This window comes from Oratosquilla oratoria, chromosome 38, assembly GCF_046742065.1.
Source record: "Oratosquilla oratoria isolate Oo_2021 chromosome 38, ASM4674206v1, whole genome shotgun sequence".
In the NCBI taxonomy this organism is placed as follows: Eukaryota; Metazoa; Arthropoda; class Malacostraca; order Stomatopoda; family Squillidae; genus Oratosquilla; species Oratosquilla oratoria.
In genome coordinates, this window is record NC_134814.1 from 22,901,130 (window position 1) to 22,928,629 (window position 27,500).

General features: G+C 39.3%; 1 protein-coding gene across 1 annotated transcript in view; it reads right to left on the reverse strand.

The window, feature by feature from the left end:
* tyn (trynity) overlaps positions 1–27,500 on the reverse strand; it is an 81,031-nt gene that overhangs the window by 44,474 nt on the left and 9,057 nt on the right. The window contains exons 3-7 of the mRNA XM_076175799.1: positions 24,539–24,635; positions 18,600–18,703; positions 17,061–17,121; positions 15,661–15,793; positions 14,195–14,331 (exon numbers count right to left, since the gene is read on the reverse strand). Coding sequence (XP_076031914.1) covers positions 14,195–14,331; positions 15,661–15,793; positions 17,061–17,121; positions 18,600–18,703; positions 24,539–24,635 — 532 coding nt within the window. The remainder of the gene's footprint in view (positions 1–14,194; positions 14,332–15,660; positions 15,794–17,060; positions 17,122–18,599; positions 18,704–24,538; positions 24,636–27,500) is intronic.

Below are 27,500 nucleotides of genomic sequence, written 5' to 3' on the forward strand. Positions count from 1 at the left end.
ACTCCCATACTCTGCGTTTGGCCTCTTCCCTACAGAGCTGTTGCAGTCATTGCTGCTTTTACTCATAGGTCAGGGATGCATTGGACTCTCGATTAGTCAAGGGTGGGATTGTCCCAGCCCTAACAACCCACTTCCCCCCAACCCCCCACCTCCAGCAGGCAACTGACAACAGCCTCCGTGATTATGTTGTCACGAGGAAGACTAAGCCTGGGAACGAGAAGCTTCGTGAAGTGGAAGAAGGAGGGAAGAAGCTTTGGCTGGAAACAAGTTGAGAGTTCTTATCAAGTTCTTGAACGAAGTCTTTGGGGATGTACAGGATGGGTTAAAAGTCACTGAGGGGAGTTTTGGTTTTTAATAATTGCTGTGTTGTTACAAATACATGTATGGGGTTTTGATATAATAAATATGAGGTAACGGAAATTAAGTTGATTTTTTTTTATCAATACGTATGCATCACAAAGGATTACAAAGGATTACAAAGGCGGAGCATGCCGACAGGAGACCTTTTGATCCATATCTAGGTCGGATGCGAAAAAAATCATATTAATAATAAAATAATAAATAAAAACTATGATAATGTAAATAACAAATAAAATACATAAATAAATGCATAGGTATAGTTAAATAACAAACAAACAGGTAATTAGTAAATAATAATAAATTGACATATAACTAATGATAAATGAAAATCAGACAGACAAATGATAACAAAACAAAAACAAATAATATAAGATAAATTAGAATCATTACAGCATCTTACTTAGGTAAGTGAATGGATAAATGATAAAATGGTCAGTTAATGATATCAGTGACTTTTGGGTCACCCTGTGCATATGAACGAAATGGAAAACATAAATCTGTATAAACACAAATTCCTTGGAATAATTAATATCAACCACCCATTCAGAAAAAAATATATGTATGTATAAATATATATATATATATATATATATATATATATATATATATGTGTGTGTGTGTGTGTGTGTGTGTGTGTGTGTGTGTGTGTGTGTGTGTATCTAGGACCTAGATTTGACAAACCGAAGAAATGTAAAGGCGTTATCGCATTGGGCGATTTTTCCTCCTACCTCCATTTAATTGCCGGTACTGCCCACCTCCAGCACTTTTCCCGCCGTAAAATAACTCTGGCAAACTATTTGTTTTCTCAAAAATAAATAAATAGATAAATAAATAAAATAAAATAAAATAATAATAATAATAATAATAATAATAATAATAATAATAATAGTAATAATAATAATAAAATAAATAAATAAAACAAAATAAAAAAATAAAAAAGAGCCAATTGATGTGCTGGAGGAAATTCGCTTTCCTCCAGCATATCAGATTCGTTTCCGAAAACTATGGGCTGCTAATTTGTTCCAAAAGTCGGAGGAAAAAAAGCCCAGTGTGATCGACTTTCTCCATGATTGCATAAAGCTCCTCCATTAGTTATGCATGAAAGCTTAGTTTTCTTTCATTACGTAAGAGAACACGTTTTGTTACATATTAACGAAAGAACGAAAATCCTAAGCATAATTTAAATGTAATGGAATAATAGTAATAATAATAATAATAATAATAATAATAATAATAATAATAATAATATAATATAATAATGATAATAATAATAATAGTTAATAATAATAATAATAATAATAATAATAATAATAATAATAATAATAATAATAATAATAATAATAATAATAATAATATAATAGTAATAATAATAATAATAACAATAATAATAATAATAATGAAGAAAAGACAAATAAATGAAGGTGCAAGGTTTAGTACAGTACTCAGCTTCACAATTCTTACCTTTTTTGACAGACTTAAAAAGAATTAAGACTAACCGTCATCAACGCGCACAGTCGTACAAGTACAATCTCTCTTTCCCTCTCTCCTTAAATACAAAAGATTTCATCACTTTCACATTTCATTTTATTCATTCCTGTCAAATAAACAATTACAATTCTTTGCCACGGAACCCTTGAAAGGTCTTCACGGAACCCTGGAGTTCCGCGGAACACACTTTGAGAACCACCGCTTTGAAGGAACATCATATGCTCGCCATTAAACCTCCAACTCCTGATCCACAACCCAATTGAGCCCTTCCCGTTCCCACACTCCTCATCCTACGATCAACAAGTCCTCACTCACGACTACATTGGTCGTTGTTGTTGTTGTTGTTGACGAAGGATACAAAGGTCTTCCATCTCCTTTGTCGTCACGCACATCCAGTCTCACCACTCCCGATGCAATGTCACGGGGAAGGGTTTGTCAACGCTAGGGGGCGGTGGGAAGGGGGGGGGGAAGGGGGAAGGGGGGTCACGATGCATTGAACACTGTTGACTTCGACAAAAGCCAAATTGCTGTCGTTTGCGTACTGGTGACCCTGTGTATGTGTGTGTGTGTAATAATAATAATAAAACAATAATAATTCGGTTTATTGAGTCAACAGCCATACAGAGATACATTGGATATATACAATTTCTGTTGATTTTAGAACTGTGTGTGTGTGTGTGTGTGTGTGTGTGTGTGCTCGCATGAGTGTGTGTGTGCGCGCGCTCGCATGAGTGTGTTAATGTGTGTGCGTGTGTGTGTGTGTGTGTGCGCGCTCGCTCGCATGAGTGTGTGAATGTGTGTGCGTGCGTGTGTGTACGTGTGTGCATGCGTGTGTGTGTATACGTGTGTGCATGCGCGTGTGTGTGTACTTGTATGTGTGCATGTATACGTACGTGCATGCGTGTGTATACGTATTGGTGTATATATATATATATATATATATATATATATATATATATATATATATATATATATATATATATATATATACACCCCTTCCATACCGCGTTGTCCTTTTCCTCATATTTCAATTGTCAAACTATTTCATTCAGCTCTGTAGCGTCTCCTCAGTTGCAAAACGAACAACAATAACATGAGGAAGATGATGGCACTTTTAACTATTTGTTGCCTTTAAATATTTCATTCTGTCTATCAGCGCCAGACGATTTTATTCATTTTGATATTTAGTTAACAATAACTAGATTCTTAGTATCTAGTTAACAATAACTAGATTCTTGGGGTGAATGATAGATTTAAAGTTAGTAAACTTCGAAAAGTGACCATCATTATCTTTCTTAGAAAGGACCAATTTCCAGTCATAAAAGATTTACACGTGACTCTGATCCGGAGGGGTGTCACTGAACCTCCCTAGAACGGTGTGTTAAACACGCAAGGGATACCTTATTCAGTGTTTATTTAGACTCGTGGACAGCGAAAGGTAAGGTGACCAAAGAAAAAAAGAAAAAGAAAAGGGGAAGAAAAGAAAGAAAAGAAAAGAAAGAAAAAGAAAAAAGGAAGAAAAGAAAAGAAAGAAAAGAAAGAAAAGAAAAAAGAAAGAAAGAAGAAAAAAAGAAAAGAAAAAAAGGCAGCAGCCAGGTCAGCTTTGCAATCTACTACCACAATCATCAGCAACAGTAGGCATAGTAGGAGCAGGAGAAGGGGGAGGAGGAAGAAGATGAGAAAGAGGAGGAGGAGAAGGAGGAGCAGAAAGGGGGAGGAGGAAGAGGAGGAAGGGAGAAGAGAAGGACGAGGAGGAGGAGGAGGAGGAGGAGGAGGAGGAGAAGGGGCAGAAGGAGGAGGATTTGGAAGAGGAGGAGGAGAAGGAGGACCAATATGAACAGGAGGAGAAGGATGAGGAGGAGGAAGAGGGAAAGTAGATGGAATGGGAAGTGTAGATGGAGTGGGAGGGGAGAGAGCAGGAGAAGGAGGAAGAGGAGGAGCAGGAGGAGAAGGAGAAGGAGGAAAAGGGGAACTAGAAGGAGTGGGAGGGGGAACAGACGGAGGGGGAAGAGCAGGAGAAGGAGGAAGAGGAGGAGAAGGAGGAGGAGGAGCAGGAAGAAAAGGAGGAACTGGAGGAGGAGCAGGAACAGAAGGAGAAGAAGAAGAAGGAGGAAGAGGGGAAGTAAAAGGAATGGGAAGAAGGTGTAGAAGGAGTGGGTGGTGGGATAGAAGGAGGAAAAAGAGGAGGAGCAGGAGAAGGAGGAAGAAGAGGAGCAGGAGGAGGAGGAGCAGAAGGAGGAAAAGGGGAACTAGAAGGAGTGGGAGGGGGAGTAGAAGGAGGGGGAAAGTAGGAGAAGGAGGAAGAGGAGGAGCAGGAGAAGAAGGAAGAAGAGGAGGAGGAGGAGGAGGAGGAGGAGGAGGAGGAGGAGGAGGAGAAGGAGGAAAAGGGGAACTAGAAGGAGTGGGAGGGGGATAGACGGAGGGGGGGAGAGCAGAAGGAGGAAGAGGAGGAGCAGGAGAAGCAGGAAGAAGAGGAACTTGAGGAAGATCGGCGGGACCATGAGGAATGTTTTAACGGCCATTTAGGGGAATTCGTCGAGATGAGTCAGCGAACTCCAGAACGCAAAGAAGAAACGGACTCGTGCTCTCAAGAAGAGAAAAGATGTCCTCTTCTTTGTCTCCAGGATGTTGGTCTCCGGCCTGCCTCCTGAGACGCGTAAAGAGGCAATACACGTTCTTACGAATAAAGCGAATGACGTCAGAACATAAGAATGAATAAAGGAGACTGCAAGAGACCCTAAGGACTACACAAGGTAGTTCCATGTCACTTACTACCTATCATCCCCATCCGCAAGGTTATCTTACCTTCTCTAAGATACCCAATAACTTCGGCGCTCACTTGCCTATTTCCTTTTCAAATATAAAGTTGTCCAATTTGAATCCATTACTGGGAGTCCTGCCTTGCTGTGTTAATATGATGACCTTGTGGTGAGGTTACTTTGTTTCAGAAGATATTAATAATATAATGGTGCAAATTACTAGTAGCAGCGATGTGATTCAAATAATCATTCCCGGAATTCACACTCAGTGGGACCCGAGTTCAAAGCTTTTCGACGGCCGGGTTTGTATTGATAATATGTTGAGAGGGATGGAGGTGGTGACCTTGAGGTTGTTATGATGGGATTCTCCTTTTTCACCCTCCATCAATTCTCTTTAATGAACCTCTTCGGCAGACAACCATTATTGTACGTGTATCATTTTGCCAATTGCAGGCAATGAATCATCCTAACCAAACTGAATGTGCACACAGAAGACGAAAAACAAACGCAAAAAGACCAAAACACATTCATGATACAATGGTGGAGGTACTCGGAAACGTACAGACTTGCATACATAGATACAAATGTGACCACACAAACACGTGTAGTTATGTGTACACGCAAACGGGAACAAGGAACACATTCAAACAAGCATAGGATTAAACTAACACATTCACACACATACTACACACACACACACACACACACACACACACACACACACACACACACACACACACACACACACACACAATATATATGTGTATATATATATATATATATATATATATATATATATATATATATATACATACTACGAGTACATACATACATAGGGCAGATCAATGTAGTAACACATTCATATTCAATGGCACATTAAGACCAACGTTATCTAATTCTACTGGAGCAGAACTAATAGAATAATCACGGAAACTCTTTTTAAGATTGACACAAAGTCCCAGTGAAGGACCACGTCTGTGTGTTAGCGCACTTAAGTAGATACATTGAAGGGGATGGGAAGGCGCGTATTTACGCGTCAAATAAACACGAGTAAAGGAATATGGGGAGACTAGTGATATGACCCCCTTCCCTATGGTACAAATGCTGGGTCAGGAGTGATATTTTTTTCCCAGAATTATTTTATTAACTGCAAGGCATATAATGGCATCAAGTGACCATTGTTCTTCGGGAGTACTAAAGTTAGGGAGGTATTTAAACATATCTTCTTTTACAAATTACGAAATTGTGAATATAAGTAGAAGATTTCGTTTGGGGGAAGTGCCACTTTGCTATTGAGTCCGGAGGAAGCACATCATAATTTCATTAACAACGTATCTTGTTATGCTGTTAATGAAATGGGACCATTCTTACTCAGTCTATATTAGGTTTTATGTCCATTAAGAACATGATAAATGTCGGAATGATCAATTCCGTCACTATTGGGGATTATGGTGTCCTCACAAGATCAGTATTTATTGATAATAATATTGTCAATGTTTCTCTTACTATTGTCAACTATAATCCCTCTTACGCTTTCAATATGTCTAAGTATTTCCCTGCGTTATTTTGCTGTCAACTGGACACAGTCAATATAGATAGAATAAATTCATTATTGCTAATAAATGGTATATTTATGTGAATCCAAATTATTGATGACGTCATGGGCCCACTAAATATTTTTTTTGGATCAAGAGTTCTGTCTTGTAGTCAGGTAGACGCGAACATGGACGAGATATTCCGAAAAGAAGGGGAATCATCAAGTCTTTGACCTAAGAGGGTATGGACTTTCACGCTTCGCCGAAGAACGCTTCTGGTAGATCCCAGCTCAGCAGGTGACGTTTTGTTGTTGTTCTTGTGGTGGGTCAACAAAGGAGAAACCGAGATCACGGACCAATTGGAGAAGTTGCGGTCAGCGATGACAACCTGACCAAGAGTGGACGACCTCGTTCAAGGACAGCAACGCATAAGTACCCGGTTGATCGTTGAGGTTCTGCGGGTTCCTGAGGTCCTGTTCTTGCAATCAAGGTGTCCCTTCTGGGGTGTCACAATTTTTTCCTCCTTCTTCTCCTTCCTTCTTCTTCTTCTTCTTCTCCTTCTTATTTTTCTTCTTCCTCTCCTCCTACTCCTTCTTCTTCTCCTCCTTATTTTTCTTCTTCCTCTTCTTCTTCTCCTCCTCCTTCTTTTTGTCCTTATTTTTCTTCTCTTTCTTCTTCTTCTTCTCCTTCTTCCTCCTCTTCTTTTTAATCTTCTTCTCTTTCTTCTTCTTCTCCTTCTTCCTCTTCTTCTTCTTCTTCTTCTTCTTCTTCTTCTTCTTCTTCTCTTCTCTTTCTTCTTCTTCTTTTTCTCCTATAACTCTTGTATATTTGGAATAATTTTTTCATCGTTAAATGCAAGAATAAGTTTTAGAGATCAACATCTTTCTCAGCTATTGTTTCTGTGGTTGTTCCTCCTAGGATTCACTTGTATACCAACATGCTTTGATTTACGAGACGATACATCATGATGGACGAAAACACACGTTTTTAGCATGTAACACAGATGAGGACAAAAAGGTAAAACAGGAAAGACAAGAGGAACACGAAAGCCATGACAGGGTCGGTGCGTCCGTCACGCTTCGTGAAGAAGCGGCTCCAAAATAATATTCAGAGAAAGAGAGGGAGAAAAAAGTCTTTTAAAATGGCGCCTGGAAAACACTTTGGCAGTTCCATTTGGACGACGACGAAGGGGGGAAAAATTGAGGATAAGAGGGAGAGTACAAAGCCTGTGACCAAAGTCTTGGAGGAGAAGGACGACGAGGTCACAGTTATGCTGAAGTATCTCTAAAGAACTTCGAACTGTTTCATCCGATTGAGGGAGAGTCTATGCGCGGAGGTCGAAAACTTTATGAACACTTCCGTTACGGTGGTGTTATCTATTTGTTTTATTCTGGTTGACGTCAGAGGATTTTATTCAAAGCATAGAAATATTGAAAGGACCTGTCTGAGACTCCCCTGAGGTCCATTTGGTTCCGTCACGGAAGAAGGGAACCAATAGGAACTCAACCAGGACCCCCCAACGCTTCCCCGGGACTCAGTAAAAACTAAATTACTTTGGTCTGAGATACCTTTGTGAATGAGCGCGCGTATACATACATACTTTATTTTAATCTTTTCAGTCACATTAATTTTCACTTTAATCCCATGCCACCACGGTCGAAACTGACGAGGAGCTCGATGGAAGCATTACGGAAACTGATGCGCGGTCAAGCTAAGGACTCGAACCCAGCTCAGACGTAACAACAGTGACTTAGACCATTACCAAGGATACATAAATACACACACACACACACACACACACGCATATATATATATATATGTATACATATATATATACATATATATGTATATATATATATATATATATATATATATATATATATATATAAAGTATGTATGTATATTTGAAGACAGAGAGGAAACAGAAACACGAGAAGAGCTTTGAGTTCTATTACCGACGTTTCGACACTGGTCTTTTTCAAGGTAAACTCAAAGCTCTTGTGTTTCCTCTCTGTCCTAAAGTTTGTCACGATGAACAATCACCACACACACACACACACACACACACACACACACACACACACACACACACACACACACACACACACACACACACACACACACACATATATATATATATATATATATATATATTCTGGATACAACCAGACGGTTTTATTCAGCTACTGGTGCGACTAATCAAGGAGCTCCACCTTGATCTTGGCGTCCAAGCCGACCTTGAAACGTCACCAATGCTGCGGACCAAATTTTAGCTATCTGGTGAAACTGGACGCATGGTTGGTGATGAGCCTTTGGGGACGAGCGAGTCGCGGTGACCGCAAGAAGACAGATTACCACGTGGTGATCACGGAGTGCTTGTTGTAAGCGGCTGGGAGTGATTGGCCGGGGATGGATCGGGCGGGGGCGGGTGGGTGTTAATGAAGGATGCAGGATGATGATAAGCAACAAGAAGAGGGAGATGAAGAGGGAGAAGAAGATGGAGAAGAAGGAGAAAAAAGGGAAGAATAAGAACAACAATAACAAGAAGAAGAAAACGAAGATGAAGAAGAAGGAGAGTATTAAAAAGAAGACGAAGAAGATGAAGGAGAGGAAGAAGAAGAAAAAAGAAGAAGAAGGAAAAGAGAAAGAAGGAAAGGAAAATGGAGAAAAAGAAGGAGGAGGCGAAAGAGAAGAAGAAGAAAGGGAAGAAGAGGAAGAAAAAGGAGATTAAAAATAGAGGAAGAAGCAGATGAAAGAGAGAAGGAGGAGGAAAAGAAGGAGGAGAAGAAGAAGATAAAGAAGAGAAAAAAAGGAGATTAAAAAGAGAGGAAGAAGAAGATGAAAGAGAATAAGGAGGAGGAGAAGGAGAACAAGAACAATAAAAAGAGGAAGAAGATAAAGAAGAAGAAGAAGAAGAAGAAGAAGAAGAAGAAGAAAAGGAAAAAGGAGAAAAAGAAGGAGGAGGAGAAGGAGAAGAAGAAGAAGAAAAGGAAAAAGGAGAAAAAGAAGGAGGAGGAGAAGGAGAAGAAGAAGAAGAAAAGGAAGAAGAGGAAGAAAAAGGAGATCAAAAAGAGAGGAAGAAGAAGATGAAAGAGAAGAAGAAGGAGGAGGAGAAGAAGGAGAAGAAGAAGAAGAGGAAGAGGAAGATGAAGAAGAAGATGAAGAAGGAGAAGAGAAAAAAGAAAAGGAAAAAGGCGAAAAGGAAGGAGGAGGAGAAGGAGAAGGAGGAGAAGGAGAAGAGGAAGAAGAAGAGAAGGAAGAAAAAGGAGATTAAAAAGAGAGGAAGAAGAAGAAGATGAAAGAGAAGAAGGAGGAGGAGAACAAGAAGAAGAGGAAGAAGATAAAGAATAAAAAGAAAAGAAAAAGAAGAAAAAGAAAAGGAAGAAGAGGAAGAAAAAGGAGATCAAAAAGAGAGGAAGAAGAAGATGAAAGAGAAGGAGGAGGAGAAGAAGAAGAGGAAGAAGATAAAGTAGAAAAAGAAGAAAAAGATAAAGAAAAAGAAGAGAAAGAAGAAAAGGAAAAAGGAGAAAAAGAAGGAGGAGGAGAAGGAGAAGAAGAAAAGGAAGAAGAGGAGGAAAAGGAGATTAAAAAGAGGGGAAGGAGATGAAAGAGAAGAAGGAGGAGGAGTAGAAGGAGAAGAAGAGGAGGAAGAAGAAGATAAGAAGAAGAAGAAGAAGAAGAAAGATGAGAAGGTGAAGGGGACGAAGAGAAAGGAGGAGGTGGAGGAGGAGGAGGAGGAGGAGGAGGAGGAGGAGAAGGCGAAGGGGACGAAGAGAAATGAGGAGGAGTACAATAACACGAAGAAGGGCTGTTTATCATTCTTTCATGGCTCTATGGTCAGCTGGCATTCACCGGAAACTTGTGTGAGTTTCTGTATATGCGTCCGTGCTTGTGTACGCGTGTAGGTGCTTTGTGTGTGTGTGTGTGTGTGTGTGTGTGTGTGTGTGTGTGTGTGTGTGTGTGTGTGTGTGTGTGTGTGTGTGTGTGTGTGTGTGTGTGCGCGTATGTGTGTGTATGTGTGCGTATGAATCAACCGATCCTCAGTTCCTCTCCCTTACTCTCTAATTATCATATCTAGTTTCAGATGTATTGTTCTAACATTGACTACGTCCTTATTCTGCAATTATCATACTTAGATCTGGATCCATGTACTGTTCCAGCTTGGGGTGTTGTCTTCCAAGCTATTCCAAGTGTTTATGAATCTGTATGGAGGGGTGAATTTCTTCCGATCCTTTATACATTCAATCTTTCTTTCAATTTGTTCTCTTTACCTCTTGCAAGCTCCCCATGACTATCCAAGTCTATCTTCTTTGTTGTCTTGAATACTGTAATAAATTAAGCTCTTTCTCTTTGATGTTCCAATGATATTAGATCAAATGTCTTTTTTCATATAGTTTATCTGAGAGGACAGGAACAAGTTTGGTTGCTCCCTGTTGCATTTTCTCGATTTCGTTTATAACTTTCACTCTGTGTGGGGGACCATACCACCGACGCATATTCCAGTCTTGGATGGATTAGTTTTTTTCGTCATTTCCCCATCCATATCATGAAAAACTACCTTAATGTTCTACAGAAGTCCATAAGTCTCACACATTGATATATCTGTTCGATGACAGATTGTCTTTTAACAACTCCCAAAATTTCCTCCTCTTTTACCTTTGTAATGAATTCGGTTCTCAAGGGAACATTTCAAAGATGGTCTTTTGGGGTTATTGCTTATTTCCAATGACTTGCATCTTCTGGTATTGATATTTATTTTCCAGTCTTGGCTCCATGGAAATATGGTGTTCCTGATGGCGTCAGGGACCACGTCAAAGGACTTGTACCTCATCCTAAGTCTACCATCATTACACCCATTCCCGCACACGGGTATGGTAAAGAGGTCTGCATGGGAAAGATGCTCAGTGTGATTATCAACTTACCATAGCCAATGGCGGCTGACGTGCATCATACCTTATGGCATCCTATTGAGGTAAAAGCGTTGGTAAGTTCGGTTAAAATGTTCAACCTCGTAATTTGCAGCTCGAAGGAAAACAACCCCATTAAAAAAAACAAAAAACAAAGAATGAGTGTTCTAGACAATCGTTTGGCGATCACCATTGAGCCATGAACGATCATCGTTGAGCGATAATAGCACCGAGTACAACGTACCTTTAGGACCCAATGCACCCACAAGCCATGTCTGTCTTCTCCATCACCTCACTCTTACACCGACTCGTGAACTTGGCTCGACGTGACGGTTCCTCGTTCTTATGTCGCGCTGTCAGATTTGTCGTGCAGAACTAATCGCTTTGTGCCCAAACAATTAACTTTGAATCTGATGCTCATTACCTGGGAAAGGCTATTCATCGATGTCACACTCATTCTACAGAATGAGTGACGCTGCAGTCCACGGACAGAGTGGGAAGTCCGTGGCCCACCTGACATGAGCGCTTTCGTCCAACAAATCTGGCTGTCCTGCACTAAACTCACACCTACGCGACTCAAGTGAATTCGTTTAAGTTGAAACGACTTAAGTTACAATCTTTTATTTTTCGAATTTCCAAATGTCAAATCATCTTTGTACCATACATTGAGAAGCTGAATGACGAACTAAGAGAAAGTTAAACCTAGAGTACGAATATTACACAATTTGTTGGATTGTAGACTTAGGGAATTCTAGAATTCTGTAAGAGAAGTCGTCTTGCTGGTTTTCGAACTCACAACATTTGACGACAATCTTGAACGTGTGACCAGTCGCAAGGAGGACAGAATGCAAATAGAAATACTGTATATGAAAATGATTTGATTGATGGTTCCCCGAATTGAATTTAGTTATAAAATGTTAGATTAGGCTAGGTTAGGTGAGGTCACGAAAGGACAGGTTAGGTTATGCTAGGAGAGGTTAGGTTTGGTAGGTTAGGTTAGGTTAGGTTAGTTAAGATTAAGTTAAACAAAATTAGGTTGAATTAGGTTAGCATAGATTCAGTTAGATTAAGTTGGATTAGATTAGGTTAGATTAAGTAAGGATAAGTTAGATTAAGATAGATTAGGTTAGGTTAAGTTGGGTCAGGGGAAACTCATATTAGGTCATGTTATGTTAGACTTCTTTAGATAAAATAAAGTTAAACCAGGCTAGGCAAGGTTTACATAAAAATATTATTTTCATAAAAAATACTATGAATCCTTGATCGTTTTCTGATTAGTATTCACATGAAAGTAAAAGCCTAAGACCAATTTGAGGCTTGCAACGTGGACTGTGATTACATGTATCTTATATAGTGTGTCTCCTCTGCGTACTTAGATTGTACATTTTATTGTACGCTTTGTGCTTTACGCCTCTCAGCTTCTGGTATTACGTATCCCTTATAGGATGACATTCATCAGATTCTTAGACGAAGGTCCCTAACTCAGTTGTTAAACTTCTGTTTGGATTACATTTGGGGATTAAATTCAACCAATGGGTTAATAGTTTGTAATGTCTACTGATGAGGCTGCAGTTTCCTGTAGAGTGTAGGATCTGTTTTTTTTATTTTATCTTATTTTATCTTTATTTTCTATTTATTTTTTACATTTTCGTTCCGGTAATGCTCTTCACAATTTACTTTTTAGTCTTATATAATGTAATTCAATTTGATTATACTTTATTTTTATTTTCATTTTTCATTTTTGTTCATTGTTTTTATTACTATTATTATTGTTATCATTATCATAATTATTATTATTATTCATATATATATTCTTATCACTTTTTATTGATTATTATTATTATTTATTTATTTCTTATTTATTTATTTATTTATTTATTTATTTTTTGCTTCGTCTCGATACTGTTCTTCAAGAATTTTGGAACAAGATCATGGCAACAAAAGGGTTCCTCAAGTTGTCCGTTAGCCAACTGTCGGGTACAGACCATCATCCCTTTGATTTCGAACTCGAACCTTCTTTTTCTTTAAAGAACAAAACCGGACCAGTTATGTCCGGAGTGAATCACGCACACACACAGTTCCAAACTAAAGTCCTTTGCGTTTTTTTTTCTTTTTTATGAATTCAGTATAACGTTTCATTAATGGAATTTCTTTTACATGCTTTCTTATGATGCGGTAATCATTGCATGACTTTTCATGATAGTCTTCTTGAATCTGTTCTCTTCAGGTCGTCTCGGAGGGTATGAGACTCTTTTCAGAAAGGTCATCAGAATCCTTGTACATTAACTGATAAAGCTGTTAAAAGCGAAACGTTGTACTAATAAGCTCCAGAGGTGGCTAACCTTTTGTGAGATATGATCTACTTTTTCTACAATTACCCTGACGTGATATGATCTACTTTTTCTACAATTACCCTGACGTGATCTACCAAGAGTAGTCTGACTTTATAAATAACCGTATCTTGTTCAGACATGTCCATCGTTATAAATATAGCTTATCCCCCCAAAAAAAAAGAGAAATATAATAATGCAAGTATCATGAATGCTTGGATATGCTATTGCAACTATTTGTATGACAACTTCTGAAGGTCGAATTATCAAAAGGTACAGTAGTGTGATCGACTTCAAAAACAGGCTTGTGATCGATCATTCGATCACGATCGACTGGTTGGCCATCCATGTAACAAAGGCTACGTCCTTACATAGTATTCATGTTTGAAGATCAGCTCTAAGATGGAAAAAAAAATCACCTGTTCCTTCGCCATAATAAAGTGCGTAAATCAAGTTACCGCAAGGAATATACCGGGGGTAGAGAAGGACATTTAGCCTAAGCACATACTGAGACACAGGCAACACAGGTGACGCAGCACAGAGAAAAGGCTGACTTCCTGTTGCTGAACTGAAGTACAGTTTGAATTTTCTCCCTCAATTGAAATGAGGTTATGATGATGATATGGTTTAACGTCACAAACTCCCCCTTATCGGAAAGCTAGGACGGTGCCCCTCACAGAGGACTTTGTAGCGTGGTCCAACTTCGCCGGTGGCAGGACTCGAACCGCCATCCCTTCGCCGCAAGTAATGACGCCCTAACCCGCTCAGCCAGCGAGGTTCCCTGAGGTTATTCATGTGGTATAATCGACACTTACCTGATCTGATGGAGAGCTTGACCATGTAGTAGAGGGACACGGCCCTCTGAGGAAGCTGTGATGGATTTGATGCTTCAGTGGCGTTCTGCAAGAGGCAGAGGGTTTCCTGAATTGGCGCCAGAGGGTTCATAACAAAACTGGAAAGGAAAAGAAAAGGAAATTATGATAATATATGAAATTTTCGAGATCTCAGCAGGCGGTAGTGCTGACAGACAAAGCCGAAAAAAAGGAACATGAATTTTTTTAAATGTCAGCCGATGGTGGTGCGCCAGCGCGTTCATGAAAAAAAAAAAAAAAAAAAAAAAAAAAAATATATATATATATATATATATATATATATGTATATATATATATATATATATATGCATATATATATAATATATATATATATATAATAATAATGATAATAATAATAATAATGATAATAATAATAATAATAATAATAATAATATGAGATATGAGTCTTTGAGATATCAGTCGTTGTGCTGACAGGTTATGATGCACAGGCGTGTTCATGAAAAAAACATGAATCTTTGAGATGTCAGCCGACGTAGTCCTGACAAGCTGTGACATGTCATCCCCGTAACGTCCCTGACCTGGATTGACGTCATGTGGGAGCGACTCCTGCCCCCTTGAAGAACCTCAACAACCTCGGAGGTTTAATGATAATTTTCCAGAATTGATCTTTATATCCGGTTTGAAGTTCCCAATGAAAATGGTATAGACTTCGACCCCGGAGTTCGAACTGATATACACCTCGACCCCGGATTTCGAACTGATATACACATCGACCCCCAATTTCGAAAGAATATAGACCTCAACCCCGGAGTTCGAACGGATATACACCTCGACCCTGGAGTTCGAACTGATATACACCTCGACCCTGGATTTCGAACGGATATAGACCTCGACCTCGGAAGTCGAACGGATATACACATCGACCCCGGAGTTAGAACTGATATACAGATCGACCCCGGATTTCGAGTGGAAATAGACTTCGACCCCGGAAGTCGAACGGATATAGACCTCTACCCCGGAGTTCAAACTGGTATACACCTCTTCGTTCAAGACCTGGCCCCTTCAGTGAATAATTTCGGCTGGCGTTTTCTATAACACAGTATACCCCGGGAGTCACGGTCTTGAATGTGTGATTTGTGATTCGATTTTTTTTTTTTTTCCTATTAACGTGTTTGATGGAAAAGATCCATTAGGAGTTCATTGCATTAATGACATACCGAGCAAAAGAAAAAGAAAAAAAAAAAAGACCGGAACTACAATAAAACGAAAATACCAATTCGTTTCCATTCCCTCTTCTTTATCAAGATCCATCATACCGCGAACTAAAAAAAAGAAAAAAAAAAAAAAAAAAAAAAAAAATCTTAATTTAATTTCCCGTCCGTCAATAGGTTCTTCCTCTTCATTCGAATCGAACTAGACCATCCTCTGCGCATGCGCACTCGACTCACCTGAAAGACGCAGCGTTGCACTCGGGTTCTTCTCGACACCAGCCCTGGCATTCCCATAGTGAGAGATTCCTGATGGTGTAGTAGGTCGTGCCGCGATAGTCGAGCTCCGTCAGTTTCTCAAAGGCCACAGCGCCTGGAGGAAAGGGTGGAGACAAAGCCACGTAAGCTGGGTGGACGGGCGGTTAGCAGAAGCATAAACACGGCAACGTAAACACACACATACGCACACACACAATCATAAACATAAGCGTAAATGATAATCACAAATGTGAACACATATACACACACATATACGTACACATGCTCATACACGCATGTACACACACGCATACACACATACACACACACAAACACACATGCACACACACACACACACACACACACACACACACACACACACACACACACACACACACACACACACACAAAGACATACACTCATATCAAGCAAGTCAAGAATCACGGGTTACATTCCCAGACGAGATCACGCAATTATATTTGTATATAAGAGTATATACGTATGCATATACACTTATTCACATACAAGCATATGCACACATACAGTACATGTACACACAAATATACTTAAGTAGTGAGGTGTGTGTGTGTGTGTTCAAATGCATATTATCTTGGTAGTAAAAGAAGAGAAGAGAAAAAAAATAGTTTCGGAATGATTTAAACAAATGCATGAAGAGAGAATGTATATATAGTAGTGATAGTTGCTTTGAGCTGCAGAGTAAGAACTACGCTAATGGATGATGTATTTGGAACTATGGTGTGCCTGGAAAGAAGGGTTCTAGAGAGTTATGTAAGAGACGTATACTGCAAGAAAATTATTGGTTGATAAAGTCATGCTTAAGAAGAAAGACGAGCATAAGTACACTTGGGTGAGGGTGGTTCTTGGGAGTGCACTTGACAAAACATTAATGGGTTATGGAGTGTTATCCAAGAGGATTTGTTGAAAAGTAGTGGACTTGAATATGTTGAGGCGAGAGATTGGTGCAATATGTGATTATCATCTGGTGAAGCGAAGATTGTGAGGGCATGAAAGGTGGAGAAATAGAAGGGTGGGAGGTAGAGATGAATTGGAAACGGGTAAGTCAACAGAGAAACGGAAAGAAGCTGAGGGTTATGTCTGTAAATGTATTCAAGTATTGTACACATACATTTATATATATATATATATATATATATATATATATATATATATATATATATATATATATATATATATATATATATATGACGTAATCCGTTAGGAATCTTAATGACTTAGGTCTTTACCTTTGTGCCCTGATATTTTTTTCTTCTTAAAGAAGAAACGAACATTTTTTTTTTTTTTTCAAAGTTTCTGATTAACAAGACGAAAGCCAACATTGGCGCCAGAAGGGAGAACTTACCAAATGCGACTCCGGCGGCGACGAACAGCAGCGCCGACTGCAACAACACCCTTGGCGCCATCTGGAAGAAGAGACGAAAGAAAAAAAGAAAATCAGTCAAATGGTATGTGTCAAGGGTGACTAAGATAAATTCAAAGGAGGCATTAACCGTGACGAACTAGCAATTACCCGACGCCATTACTTGGCAATATCATTCGATCTGGAATATACAAATCATAAACGAAATGGATTCAACTAAAAACATAATTTTAATTCGACATTGTATTACCGATGTTGAAATTAATAACGACAGAATGCCACCCAGGTGTGTGTGTGTGTGTGTGTGTGTGTGTGTGTGTGCGTGTGTGGTGTGCGAGCGTGTACATACGTTACTGTTCCTTTGTCTTGTGTTCGTAAGAAATGATCACAAAAGAGGTAATAAATGGGGATAAACTTCCACGTAAAAGTTTACAATAGGGATTCTTACAATGCAGATTAACGAGGCTCTTTAATTGCAGAGACATGGGAATGGGAGATTACAGGAATATGTAATTATCCATCACGCGCTCTATTACGGCACCAACTAACTGCATCATTAGCTGCGTATTATGTGTGTGTGTGTGATTCACCATGTTCTTGAATTACGTGTTGGACTCGTGATCGTCAGCTATTTCCCTCCCGGAAGAGAGCTCAAATCTCATGTATGACTGATCTATGGGTAATGCTGTGAGTAACGACTCAAATCGCAGCGATACTGAAATTATTTCAGCCCTGGGGGAATTCGAACCCGGACCTCCGTAGTGGCTGCCGGGAACTCTACTAACTGCGCCATCGTGTATGTGTGTGTGATTCACCATGGTCTTGGATCACGTGTTGGATTCGTGATCGACAGTTATTAACCTCCCGGATGAGAGCTCAGAGCTCGTATGACCGATCTATATGTAATACTGTGACCTTACATTCAAACACCCCCCCAACAACCCGCCCACGAGAGTTGGAGTAACACACCGCAGCGAAGCGGTACTGATATTATTTCAGCCCTGGGCGGGAGTCGAACCCGGACCGCCGTAGTGGCAGGCGAGAACTCTAACCACAGCGCCATCGCGCGCGCGTGTGTATATGTTTGTGTTTGTCTCTCTCTCTCTCTGTCTCTCTCTCTCTCTCTCTCTCTCTCTCTCTCTCTCTCTCTCTCTCTCTCTCTCTCTCTCTCTCTCTATATATATATATATATATATATATATATATATATATATATATATATATATATATATATATATATATACGCATAAACCCCATGGAATCTGAAAACATAAAAATCCAGACGATGAATTAGTACGATCTGTGACATATTCGTATTCTAAGACCAAAGCAGTGAGTGAGTGAGTGAGTGAATGAGTGAGTGAGTGAGTGAGTGAGTGAATGAGTGAGTGAGTGAGGGAGGGAGGGAGAAGGGGGGCGGAGGGGGAGAGGGAGGAGGGAAGTAATGTATATGTCCATTCTACGGTCATGTCTGGACCTTGTGACCTTTTGAACCAATTAACTTCACTCTCACGGGCTCACCATCTGCTCTGCATACTTGTCCACACGTTTAGCCAACAACATATGGTCGCCACCAGCATATTCAAATGTGGGGTCACCACAACCCTTAGTGGAGGTGTGGACCCCTTGACGGAAACAGGTCTGAACCGGTCGGGACCCAATATTGCCCACTCACTCCTCCCGAAGGTAAATGAAAGAGTGGGTCATCACACTGGGCTTCCACGGGCTTCACCAGCGTCGACCGTTGAAAGTTCGTTAGAGTAAAAACGACTTCGGTTACGATATTTGAATTTTCAAATCTTCAAATATCAAATTATCTTTCCGTCACATCTAGAAAAGTTGAATGATGAACTAAGAGATTGTAAACCTAGACGAATGTTAGACATACTGGCGAAATGTTCTTAGAGAAGTCTAGATTCCTGTGAGCGAAGTCATATTCTAGTTGTTCAAATTGAGGTTGGAGGTAGGAAGTCGGAGGAAAAAAAGATCAGCGTGATAACCCCTTTAGGTAGAATAGAACATATGAAGGAGACCCACCGTGATGAGAATATGAGTGCAGAAGTGGCGTTCACTGTAGGTTTTGCCCAGACTGATAACACACGATTTTATTCAGCTGAGGGAGGACTTTCGAGAAAAGTGTACATCGATTAGAAATAATTAGTTCCATAGGGTCTGCCCTTTCAAAAATCAACTTTCGCAAAGCCTCTGAACAAAAATAAAATAAAATAGAATAAATCGCAATAAACACCAACAGGTCATTCTGTCTCTCCTCGCTGTGGCGATGTCGACTCGAACGCCTCCCCCGAATCCCAAAGGCTACGGTTCGATTCCAAACCGCGGTTATAAGTCCACAAGTTATCTTTGTGAATAAAAAAATGAAATATAATGATTCTGGGCGACCGTAAATTTCCTTATGGTACCTTCTCCTCTTCCTCTTCCTTCCTCTCCTCCTCCTCCCACCCTCTTCTTCCCAACCAATGGCCCAATTCCGCGCAATCCAAGGTAATCCATAACGTTGGCATCAACGTAACACGCTCATCTATTCACCTACTCATCCATTCCACCTTGGGTCACACGTAATAATAGGCCTGGGGGCCATACGCCCATATTATGGACAATAACACTCACGCGTTCAGGGAATTTACATGGGAGGGCTGTACCATTCACAAAGCAGTACCATCCAACCACGATACAGTCACTGACAAAAGTCTTGGAGCAATTCTGAGGATTTTTTTTATGATAGAGGTTTTGTTGTTGAGTATTTGAAATGTTTTTGACAAGTATTCACCATACCTGTAATATATACAGTACATACACATGCATACATATGTGTATACACCAGTATATATATATATATATATATATATATATATATACATATATATATATATATATATATATATACTGTATATATATATACATTACACACACACACACACACACACACACACACACACACACACACACACACACACACACACACACACACACATATATATATATCACAAATACATATACATATATGTATATATTTATATCCCTTACAACCGGTAGATCTGTTTGATAAGAACTACTACTGTGTGGGTCAACACTTTTGACCGTGATTGTACACGAGGCACAACACCCAGTACTACTCAACCTCAGAACCGCAGACGCTAACATACGATCATTTTAGAGCTATGCCATCTTTCTTTCTCAACCAAGTGCAGTTTTGGACAAATACACACAAACAGAAACTTTTTATCCTGAGTGGATCAAGGCGCTGAAGTTCGGAGTTGAGAAGCCAGAGGTATAAAAGTGTCTGTTGAGGCTATCATGACAAACCACCTCGCAGAGTGGGTGATGGTTGAAACGTTGAAAATAGGAACGTATTACAATTTGGAATAATGTTTCTGCTAAGGCTGCATATCTATCCTCTGATTGTAAACGGTGTCTAGCGTTTGCTCAAATAATATGTATACATTATACGTATACACATGCATATACATATGCATATGTATGTACAGATGCATATATATATATATATATATATATATATACATATACACATATATATATATATATATATGTATATATATGTATATATATATGTATATATATATGTATATATATATATATATATATACATATATTTAAAATATATACTCTTCCTAAGCAGCATATTGTAATGTCTCCTTGATTTAAGTATTAGTTAATCAAATACTAGGTTTATTTATTCATCTAACTGTTTGTTGGTTGATTGACTGAGTGACAAGTTGATTTATTTATCAATTTATTCACTGATACATTTACTTATTCATCCATCAATATTTTCATTTTTTATATTTACTAATTTATCTAATCTGTTATATTTGTATATTATATTTTCATTTATCTATTTATTTTCATATTTTTTTGATAATTCAATATTTTAGTTATTTTATCATTTACCTATTTCTTCTGTCTCGGCATTTACATATTCATGAATCTGTTATCTGTTATCTATTTATTCGTTTATTTACTAATCATTTATTGATTTATTCATCTACTTATTCATTTATCCGTTTAATAATTCGTTCACTATTCTTTATCCGGCTCCGTTATGAACTGAAATGCGTTCCATTATAAATGGATTGCATTTTACAGCCACATCATCACAGCTAATCAAAATTGTTTTTATTTGAGCCGTAAACTCCACCACCTGATTTAATAGGATAACTCAATAGTATCACCATCTTCACTATATCTATGACAGACTCCGTTGGTAGTATCATAATAACCACAGATATTGAAAGGCGTCTAGAATCAGAGGGGCATTCCCGCCACATGTACTGGTTTTGAGTTGAGCACGAACGATACGATGAAAAAAATTCAAGCGTTTTTCAAAAAAAGAAAGAAAAAAAATATATATATATACCGAGTCCTCATATTTTAAAATTTTCATTTTATCGTATCATCCGTGCTTAATAACTCGAAACCATTAAAAGTGGCACGGATGCCCCTCTGTTTCTGAACGTCTCAGTTCTACAGTCCTTCATCATTACCATTACCGCCGTTACTAACAGTCAATACACAGCTCACGACCAACCAATAGGAACACTTCGTCTTTACAATCCCCCCACGGTTTTATTTATATGGCCTAAGCGATGATCACCACTGCTACGCCTCACCATCACCCTTCTTCTGTAAACTCTTCCCCCCACCCCCCACGCTCCCCCTCTCCCCCCACGCTCTCATCCTCCACCTGCTGTTTGTGGAAGCGTGCGTGCATCGTCGGCGCTTGGGTCCCGTTAGCCCAAATGTTCCGTTTACTGGCGCCGATGGATCAAATCAGCCGCGGGAGGAAGAGACCTAATAGCACTCCGAGCTGTGTGAGCTTGTGGTACTGTTAATACACGCGCCATCCCTCACTCCTGGGTGCGCGTGGGCGAAGCAAAGAGCCTCGGGGGAAATTCGCGGCCATTTCGCAAACTTGGATGAAACGACACTGGGGAAAAAAAGTCTTTGTCGTTTAGCGATTAGCTTCTTGTGTTGTAATGATCGGAGGTACCGAAAGACGAGCGTGCAAAGGTCAGATTGTGGGGAATTTGCGGATCCAAGAGCAAATCGTATAAGAAGAAGAAGAAGAAAAAAAAACCACGGAGACTAACAATTCGACAGCTAAAACAGAATAGCCATTAGTTTCTTCATTCAAGTCGTGAAGACGTAGCCGACACGTAACCGAAAGAAGCAAGAACAGAACTCCACTGTTCATTAGAAGTCTGCTATTTATCGGAACATAACAAGCAATAAAATCAGAGAACACAATCGAGGCATAGACATTTTTTCTCTAGAATCCTAAACAACTTTTGATCAAAGAATCTGTTTCGAAGCAGAAGACGTTTCCCGGGAAATTCTGCTTCAAAGTAACAAAGTTTTTTTTGGGAAACTCGGAGCAATGAGAGAGAGGAAACATGAAAGGCTATTCGATTATAATCTTGCGATGTTTCTGTTGTTAATACAATATTTGCCAATACAATACAACAATACGATCCCCTGATCCGCTCTGCTATGCACGCTCTCCAGCTGGGCGCAAATCCGTTGCTCAGCCTCATGCGGTTGAACGGTATTGTTGTAACTTTTACGTTTACATACACACACACACACATACACACGCACACACATATGCATATATATGCTAATAAGAAGCACTGGCAACTTGTGTTAAATTATGCAACTGTGACATATGGGGAGGCGCTTTCGTATATTACATCCAGTGCAAAGTACTTTGCGTCAGATGTAATATACGAAAGCGCTTTGCTTCGTTTAATTTCTCTATCCCAGTGGTCACTCTTGCATATGCATATATATATATATATATATATATATATATATATATATATATATATATATATATATATATATATATATGTGATAACACCCCTCTTAGACCCATTATATCTAATATATACAGTATATATATATATGTATATATATATATATATATATATATATATATATATATATATATATATATATATATACAACACTTGGGGCGCAGGTTCTCTTTAATGCAAACTGAGTTAAACACCACAGCATTGTCACAATTATTAATTTCTTTCTAATATTTTCAATTCTCCGCACTACAGTTCTGAACTGTAGTGAAAATTGAAAATATTAGAAAGAAAATTAATAATTGTGACAATGCTGTGGTGTTTAACTCAGTTTGCACATATATATATATATATATATATATATATATATACACATATATATCATATATATATCTGAGGTAACATTTGGCAATTAGTCAACTGAGATTGAGGAATTTTGGTCTAAATGGAAATTCTGTCGTTCGAGAACCCATAAGAATCTACAATAATATCAATCCTTGTATAGGAGGGATTAAATTAATCTACACTTCAGTAGAATCCCCCGCAGAAGGGAGCATTTGAATACAGAAAACAAGGCTCATTTGTTACAAAAGCACGGATGATTTTTTTTTCTTTTTTTTTACGAAAATATTGTTCTAATACCAGGTTACTCTATGCAGCCTGGAATGGAATCTCAATTGTTCCAGATCCCGTTTTCTTTCCAGTCCGCCCTTAAAGACGTTATCACACTGGGCTATTTTTCCTTCAATTGTTGGAGCAGATTTGCAGCCCACAGCTTTCAGGAAGAAATCTGATGTGCTGGAGGAGGAGGAGGAGGAGGAAGAGGCGGAGGAGGAAGAGGAGGAGGAGGAGGAAGAGGGAGAAAAAAAGGAAGAAAAAGAAGAAGAAAAAGAAGAAAAAATCTTCCTACATATCAAATGACATTTTATGTAAATTGTTGATAAAACAAAATAGTTTGCCTTGAGTGGTTTTACGACGGAAAAAGTGCTGGAGGTGGGAGGTAACGCCGGTTAATTGGAGGTTGGAGGAAAAATAGCCTAGTGTAGAGAGAGAGAGTTAGAGAGAGAAAGAGAGTATCCCTGTTGTAGATAGGCGGTGTAGTTTACCATGTAACTATATGTAACCAGTATATTTGTATTTTTTTGAATAAATCAGTAAATACTCTATAGTCACAATGTCTTTTGCCATGAACGGGGAAATCTGGATGGTTGAACTGGTTGTAGGAAAGAGAGAGAGAGAGAGAGAGAGAGAGAGAGAGAGAGAGAGAGAGAGAGAACGGGGAAATCTGGATGGTTGAACTGGTTGTAGGAAAGAGAAAGAGAGAGAGAGAGAGAGAGAGAGAGAGAGAGAGAGAGAGAGAGAGAGAGAGAGAGAGAGAGAGAGAGAGAGAGAGAGAGAGAGAGAGAACTTTGAGTGTAAGATGGACGAAGTTTGAAGGTGAGACATCCGGTGACAGGAGACCTTAGGGCTTACACTACGGCGACACGTCTCGTCTCTCCAAACGGGCCAGCTTGAAGCCTTCCGAGTTTCGAGGTTCCTTACGGTTCTAAGAGTACTATGGACACCCGAGCCTCACCCACCGTATTCTAGAACTATGGAAATATATACCTTTTACCATTGTTACTAAAACCCCAGTCACACGTTCAAGATTCTCGTCAAATGTTGTGAATTCGAAAACCAGCAAGACGACTTCGCTCACAGTATTCTAGTCCATAATCCAACAATGTGTCTAATATTCATATAGGTTTAACTTCTCTTAGTTCGCCATTCACCTTCTCAATATATGACGCAAAGGTGGATTTGACACAAGGAAATTAAGAAAATAAAAGATTGTAACATAAGTCGTTTCGTCTCAAACGAACGAACTCGAGTGGTGTAAATGTGACCGGAGGGACGGTTTGTGTCCTTCGGGTGATTTACAAGACATGAGAGGTTACTACTCGCGGACCTGCGCAATGACACCCGGCGGCTTCCCGCTACCCATCTTCATATTCTATCAACACAACCCCCTCCGTCTGTAGGTGCAACCCCAGGGGGTTGTCGTTCTGTTCCCAGACAGGACCCAAGTTTTCTCTCCATCCACTTTGATTATCCTCTCCTCACTTTCTCACAGATGGAGAAACTGCAATCCACCTCCTCTTCCTCCTCTTTCTGCCCCCTTCCTCATCCTCTTGCCACCTTCCTCCTTCTCCTGCCCTCCTCCTCCTCCTTTTGCCCCCTTCCTCCTGCCCATTCCCTCCTACCCCTTTCATTCTCCTCCTTCTCCTCCTCCACCTCCTTCTCCTCCTTCCTCTTGTCCTCTTCCTCCTCCTACCCCTTTCCTCCTGCTCTCATCCTTTTTCTGTCCCCTTCCTCCCCTCCTCCTTCCTCTTGCCCCCTTCCTCCTCTCCTCCTCCTTCCTATTTCTCTTGCCACCTTCCACCTATCCCCTTCTTCCTGCCCCCTTCCTCCTCCTCCTCCTAACCCCTTCTTCCTGCCCTCCTCCTCCAATTAGCCGGTGACTCGAAAGTAGATCCGTACTAATAGACTGCAAACAACAATCTATTTTCCTATAGAGATGCATGACAGAACCCATCTGCCTTTGTTAGCTGTTGTAGCCTAGTGAGTTTTCGTTGACGTAAACTGTAGGTAGGTTTTCTATTTATTCATTTGTTTTTTATTATCATCCACGCCATCGTGGGGCTCTCCGACAATTTTTTATCACCGTTTTCAAACTGTCAAACTAAAATTTATTAAAGGAATTTGGTTTACAGTGAAAAACTCCTATTTGTTATGTCATATCCATAATGTCGATTTAGTGGTGAATGCCTTCAAACAATGCCTTACTGACAATTAGGGAATATAACATAAAATGGAAATCTTGCACCCCCAAAAAATATATGTAAGATAAAATAAGATAAAATAAAATAAAGTCTGGGGGAAAATGGCGCCCTTCGAAAATTCTGTGAAGTCACTCATGCATATACAGTATATATATATATATATATATATATATATATATATATATGTATATATATATATATATATATATATATATATATATATATATATCTATATATATATATATATATATATATATATATATATATATATATATATATATATATATATGTATATATATATATCTATATATAAACCTGAGATGAGCACGCTAAGAATGTATTTAGCTACAGCCAAAACTAATACCTCAGCTAGGTCAAACAAACAACAGTCACCTTAGCAAACTCGGTCAGACAAAAGACCCCAAAGCGGGGGGTGGTGGGGGGTGGGGTGGGTGTGGGGAATGTGCAAATCCCTAATCTTCTACGTTATTCCTGTCGCTCGAAGAGTTTTTAATTCTTAAGAGCCGAGTTCCTGACTACATCCGACTGCAGACGTGACTCGTGATAATCCTAAAGTAGAACGGAAACAGGCGCGAGTTACACTCCCATCTTTGTCACCACTGCCATCATTGCTCTCTCAACCAGACAACCCGTTAGTGTCCCTAAGAAGAAGAAAATCTTCCTCCTCCTCCTCCTCCTCCTCTTCCTCCTCCTTTCGAGGTCTTCGAAATGGTCGAAGGAACTGAAAACATATATGTGAAAATTAAAATTGACACTTCCAACGCATCTTGGAGTAATGGATGCAAGATTGTGGGAAAACGATTTCCAACAGACGTGGCAAAGTATTTCTTCTTCAACTGAGTTGCTAATATATGGAATGGTCTACCATTTAGCCTCACTGGTTGTTCCACTGTAAAGGTATTCATCAAAAATGTCGCGACATTTACTTAGGCACAAATCCCCGACTAGAATTATTTATTTCTAGATAGACTAAGAAAAAAGGATGAAAAGGATGAAAAGGATGATGATGATGATGATGATGATGATGATGATGATGATGATGATGATGATGATGATGATGATGATGATGATGATGATGATGATGATGATGATGATGATGATGATGATGATATCATAATGATAATAATAATAATAATGATAGAATAATAAAACAATAAAATAGTAATGATAGTACTAATAGTAATAATAATAATAATAGTAATAATGGTAGTAGTGATGATAACATTAATAAGAGGTAAGTACCAAAACGGCCATGTAAGGACCACTAGGTCACTTACTTGTCGTTTGCCTGTGTAACATGTCCATGTAACTCTTCCTTCTCCTCCTTTTCAACCTCCTCCTCCTCCTCCTCCTCCTCCTCTTCTTCCTCCTCCTTTACCTCCTACTCTTCCCCCACCTCTTTATTTTCCTTCTACTTCTATTTCTCCTTTCCCTTTTCGTCTCTTTCTTCTTCCTTTTCCCTTCGCCTTCTCCCATGTTTCTTCTCCTTCTACTTCTCCTCTTCCGCCTCCTCTCTCTACTTCTTCTCCTTTCCTTCTTCGTCTCCTTCTTCTCCTTCTCTTCGTCTTCTTCCCTTTTCCCTTACTCTTCCTCTCCTTCTCCCCTCTCCCTTTCCTCTCCTCTTCCTCCTCCTCCTCCTCTTCTTTCTATTTTTCCTTCTCCTCTTCGTCTCCTTCCCTTTTCCTTTCATCTTCCTCTCCTTCTCCCTTTCTTCTCCTCCCATTTCC